At 49.3% G+C, this 5,396-nt stretch overlaps 1 protein-coding gene across 1 annotated transcript; it reads right to left on the bottom strand.

Moving 5' to 3' along the window:
* Positions 1-1,294: 1,294 nt before the first annotated feature.
* Positions 1,295-4,888, bottom strand: LOC139466619 (uncharacterized protein DDB_G0290685-like). The gene has a single exon (XM_071248205.1). It carries the CDS (start codon positions 4,886-4,888, stop codon positions 1,295-1,297), a length of 3,594 nt encoding a protein of 1,197 aa, XP_071104306.1.
* Between the last annotated feature and the right edge of the window lie 508 nt (positions 4,889-5,396).

The raw sequence follows: 5,396 nt of genomic DNA, 5'->3' as shown, positions 1-5,396 counted from the left end.
TTACAACAACAAGACGGAAGACTTGACTCGGAGATCTCCTCAGATGCATGGTCCTGCTACAACAAGACAGAAGACTTGACTCGGAGATCTTCTCAGATGCATGGTCCTGTTACAACAACAAGACGGAAGACTTGACTCGGAGATCTTCTCAGATGCATGGTCCTGTTACAACAACAAGACAGAAGACTTGACTCGGAGATCTCCTCAGATGCATGGTCCTGTTACAACAACAAGACGGAAGACTTGACTCGGAGATCTTCTCAGATGCATGGTCCTGTTACAACAACAAGACGGAAGACTTGACTCGGAGATCTTCTCAGATGCATGGTCCTGTTACAAAAACAAGACGGAAGACTTGACTCGGAGATCTCCTCAGATGCATGGTCCTGTTACAACAACAAGACAGAAGACTTGACTCGGAGATCTCCTCAGATGCAGGGTCCTGTTACAACAACAAGACAGAAGACTTGACTCGGAGATCTTCTCAGATGATGGTTGGTTATGAACGTCAGTAGTCGGTGGTGAGATCAGGTCCTCCATCCAGCACGACAGCTGTAACACTTGCCATGTAATGTAGAAGGAGTGAGTTTCCTCACCACTGCTTACATTAAACAGTACTACATTGCTGACAACTAATCATTGTCCAAATACAATGCAATGATCTTCTACCGAATCTCAGCCGAAACCATGCAGTAAAGTTACAAGCATTGTCCAACAACAGAACACAGTACCATATTACAGTCAAGATTTTTCGGGGACAATTTATTTTTCCCCATAAATTCCCATTCTCTTGAATAGGGACAGCTGTAATTAAGTCTGACTGAGTGAAACACTTCGCGTTGGTACTGACAATGTCGCAATATGAGGATGTCGCAATATGTACCCGCGCGGGTCAGCCAACACAGGGGAACTGGCCCAAACCAGTTACAGATCCATTACAAGCTGTACATAAGGCTGTCGTCATCTGGTACGTTGCTGTTACGACAACAAACCAGAATACGGCAGGAATTCCGGTCATTATTTGTGTACCTTGGACACGTGTCAAGAATGCACTGGCCGCTTGATCAAGAAGCACTCACCTCCCTCGCTAAACCGCATTGCAGTCTGAAAAAAAAATGGAATTGGTTCTTCTGTGATTATTATGACAGTGTTCCATGTACAGAGATCAATGTTCATAGATGCCATGTGTCAGTCACCTGTTACCTTCCTTCTCTCTGTTACCTCCCGCCTTCTCTGTGTTATCTACCGCCTTCTCTGTGTCATCTACCGCCTTCTCTGTGTTATCTCCCGCCTTCTATCTGTTATCTCCCGCCTTCTCTCTGTTACTGCCCGCCTTCTCTCTGTTATCTCCCGCCTTCTCTCTGTTACTGCCCGCCTTCTCTGTGTTATCTCCCGCATTCTCTCTGTTACCTCCCGCCTTCTCTCTGTTACCTCCCACCTTCTCTCTGATACTGCCCGCATTCTCTGTGTTATCTCTCGCCTTCTCTCGGTTACCTCCCGCCTTCTCTCTGTTACTGCCCGCATTCTCTGTGTTATCTCCCGCCTTCTCTGTGTTATCTCCCGCATTCTCTCTGTTATCTCCCACCTTCTCTGTGTTATCTCCCGCCTTCTCTCTGTTATCTCCCGCCTTCTCTCTGTTATCTCCCGCCTTCTCTGTGTTATCTCCCGCCTTCTCTGTGTTACCTCCCGCCTTCTCTGTATTATCTCCCGCATTCTCTGTGTTATCTCCCGCCTTCTCTGTGTTATCTCCCGCCTTCTCTGTGTTATCTCCCGCCTTCTCTGTGTTATCTCCCGCCTTCTCTCTGTTACCTCCCGCCTTCTCTGTATTATCTCCCGCCTTCTCTCTGTTACCTCCCGCCTTCTCTGTGTTACCTCCCGCCTTCTCTCTGTTATCTGCCGCCTTCTCTCTGTTACTGCCCGCCTTCTCTGTGTTATCTCCCGCCTTCTCTGTGTTATCTCCCGCCTTCTCTCTGTTATCTCCCGCCTTCTCTGTGTTACCTCCCACCTTATTTCTGTTACCCCCCGCCTTCTCTGTATTATCTCCCGCCTTCTCTCTGTTATCTCCCGCCTTCTCTGTGTTACCTCCCACCTTATCTCTGTTACCTCCCGCCTTCTCTGTATTATCTCCCGCCTTCTCTCTGTTACCTCCCGCCTTCTCTGTATTATCTCCCGCCTTCTCTGTGTTACCTCCCGCCTTCTCTGTATTATCTCCCGCATTCTCTGTGTTATCTCCCGCCTTCTCTGTGTTATCTCCCGCCTTCTCTGTGTTATCTCCCGCCTTCTCTCTGTTATCTCCCGCATTCTCTGTGTTACCTCCCACCCTATCTCTGTTACCTCCCGCCTTCTCTGTATTATCTCCCGCCTTCTCTCTGTTATCTCCCGCCTTCTCTGTGTTACCTCCCACCTTATCTCTGTTACCTTCCGCCTTCTCTGTATTATCTCCCGCCTTCTCTCTGTTATCTCCCGCCTTCTCTGTGTTACCTCCCACCTTATCTCTGTTACCTCCCGCCTTCTCTGTATTATCTCCCGCCTTCTCTCTGTTACCTCCCGCCTTCTCTGTATTATCTCCCGCCTTCTCTGTGTTACCTCCCGCCTTCTCTGTATTATCTCCCGCATTCTCTGTGTTATCTCCCGCCTTCTCTGTGTTATCTCCCGCCTTCTCTGTGTTATCTCCCGCCTTCTCTCTGTTATCTCCCGCCTTCTCTGTGTTACCTCCCACCTTATCTCTGTTACCTCCCGCCTTCTCTGTATTATCTCCCGCCTTCTCTCTGTTATCTCCCGCCTTCTCTGTATTATCTCCCGCCTTCTCTGTGTTATCTCCCGCCTTCTCTGTGTTATCTCCCGCCTTCTCTCTGTTATCTCCCGCCTTCTCTGTGTTATCTCCCGCCTTCTCTGTGTTACCTCCCGCCTTCTCTCTGTTATCTCCCGCCTTCTCTGTGTTATCTCCCGCCTTCTCTGTGTTACCTCCCGCCTTCTCTGTATTATCTCCCGCATTCTCTGTGTTATCTCCCGCCTTCTCTGTGTTATCTCCCGCCTTCTCTCTGTTACTGCCCGCATTCTCTGTGTTATCTCCCGCCTTCTCTGTGTTATCTCCCGCATTCTCTCTGTTATCTCCCACCTTCTCTGTGTTATCTCCCGCCTTCTCTCTGTTATCTCCCGCCTTCTCTCTGTCATCTCCCGCCTTCTCTGTGTTATCTCCCGCCTTCTCTGTGTTACCTCCCGCCTTCTCTGTATTATCTCCCGCATTCTCTGTGTTATCTCCCGCCTTCTCTGTGTTATCTCCCGCCTTCTCTGTGTTATCTCCCGCCTTCTCTGTGTTATCTCCCGCCTTCTCTCTGTTACCTCCCGCCTTCTCTGTATTATCTCCCGCCTTCTCTCTGTTACCTCCCGCCTTCTCTGTGTTACCTCCCGCCTTCTCTCTGTTATCTGCCGCCTTCTCTCTGTTACTGCCCGCCTTCTCTGTGTTATCTCCCGCCTTCTCTGTGTTATCTCCCGCCTTCTCTCTGTTATCTCCCGCCTTCTCTGTGTTACCTCCCACCTTATTTCTGTTACCCCCCGCCTTCTCTGTATTATCTCCCGCCTTCTCTCTGTTATCTCCCGCCTTCTCTGTGTTACCTCCCACCTTATCTCTGTTACCTCCCGCCTTCTCTGTATTATCTCCCGCCTTCTCTCTGTTACCTCCCGCCTTCTCTGTATTATCTCCCGCCTTCTCTGTGTTACCTCCCGCCTTCTCTGTATTATCTCCCGCATTCTCTGTGTTATCTCCCGCCTTCTCTGTGTTATCTCCCGCCTTCTCTGTGTTATCTCCCGCCTTCTCTCTGTTATCTCCCGCATTCTCTGTGTTACCTCCCACCCTATCTCTGTTACCTCCCGCCTTCTCTGTATTATCTCCCGCCTTCTCTCTGTTATCTCCCGCCTTCTCTGTGTTACCTCCCACCTTATCTCTGTTACCTTCCGCCTTCTCTGTATTATCTCCCGCCTTCTCTATGTTATCTCCCGCCTTCTCTGTGTTACCTCCCACCTTATCTCTGTTACCTCCCGCCTTCTCTGTATTATCTCCCGCCTTCTCTCTGTTACCTCCCGCCTTCTCTGTATTATCTCCCGCCTTCTCTGTGTTACCTCCCGCCTTCTCTGTATTATCTCCCGCATTCTCTGTGTTATCTCCCGCCTTCTCTGTGTTATCTCCCGCCTTCTCTGTGTTATCTCCCGCCTTCTCTCTGTTATCTCCCGCCTTCTCTGTGTTACCTCCCACCTTATCTCTGTTACCTCCCGCCTTCTCTGTATTATCTCCCGCCTTCTCTCTGTTACCTCCCGCCTTCTCTGTATTATCTCCCGCCTTCTCTGTGTTATCTCCCGCCTTCTCTGTGTTATCTCCCGCCTTCTCTCTGTTATCTCCCGCCTTCTCTGTGTTACCTCCCACCTTATCTCTGTTACCTCCCGCCTTCTCTGTATTATCTCCCGCATTCTCTGTGTTATCTCCCGCCTTCTCTGTGTTATCTCCCGCCTTCTCTGTGTTATCTCCCGCCTTCTCTCTGTTACCTCCCGCCTTCTCTGTGTTACCTCGCGCCTTCTCTGTGTTATCTCCCGCCTTCTCTGTGTTATCTCCCGCCTTCTCTCTGTTATCTCCCGCCTTCTCTCTGTTATCTCCCGCCTTCTCTGTGTAATCTCCCGCCTTCTCTCTGTTATCTCCCGCCTTCTCTCTGTTACTGCCCGTCTTCTCTGTGTTATCTCCCGCCTTCTCTCTGTTATCTCCCGCCTTCTCTCTGTTACTGCCCGCCTTCTCTCTGTTATCTCCCGCCTTCTCTCTGTTACTGCCCGCCTTCTCTCTGTTATCTCCCGCCTTCTCTCTGTTACCTCCCGCCTTCTCTCTGTTACCCCCGCTTCTCATGTTGCAGTGTCCGGGAGAAGCTTGCGTGTTTTAGAACTAGAGACAGATGATGTCGCCATATTAACCATGTTTCGGTGGAACAACCTCAGACTTGCTGTTGAATGCGGCAGCAAAACGAAGACTCCTTATACGAAACTTCACTGTTTATTCTGCCATACCAGATCGAAGCTCTGTTCATGGTGAGGAAGATTTACATGTATTGTTGATATGTGACAGAAATTCCATTTCATAAATCCACCAATAACTGAAGCCTTCGTTAGACTTATGTCAACCGACAATATCCCTATTATTAAATGTTTCATTAAACTATTTTGTTAAGCACCTAAGATCAGAAGAAAATCACTTTTCCCTGAAACGTAAAGGTCACTTTCCTCCAGCCGTTTATTCAGCATGTAAATTCTTTCTTGTTTGTATTATGGGCCGAGGACCTAAAGTGGACCCGTGAAGATCCGGGGCATTATACGTCTTCAGCAACCCATGCTTACCGTAAAAGGAGACTATGCTTGTC

This window comes from Haliotis cracherodii, unplaced genomic scaffold, assembly GCF_022045235.1.
Source record: "Haliotis cracherodii isolate W230 unplaced genomic scaffold, xgHalCrac1.p SCAF_19, whole genome shotgun sequence".
NCBI lineage: Eukaryota > Metazoa > Mollusca > Gastropoda > Lepetellida > Haliotidae > Haliotis > Haliotis cracherodii.
Note: the sequence above shows the minus strand (reverse complement) of the source record. Positions and strands in the feature narration are given on the sequence as shown.

Excerpts from the sequence above, each read along its gene's own strand:
- LOC139466619 (XM_071248205.1), bottom strand. The coding sequence starts at position 4,888 with ATGAGAAGCGGGGGTAACAGAGAGAAGGCGGGAGGTAACAGAGAGAAG.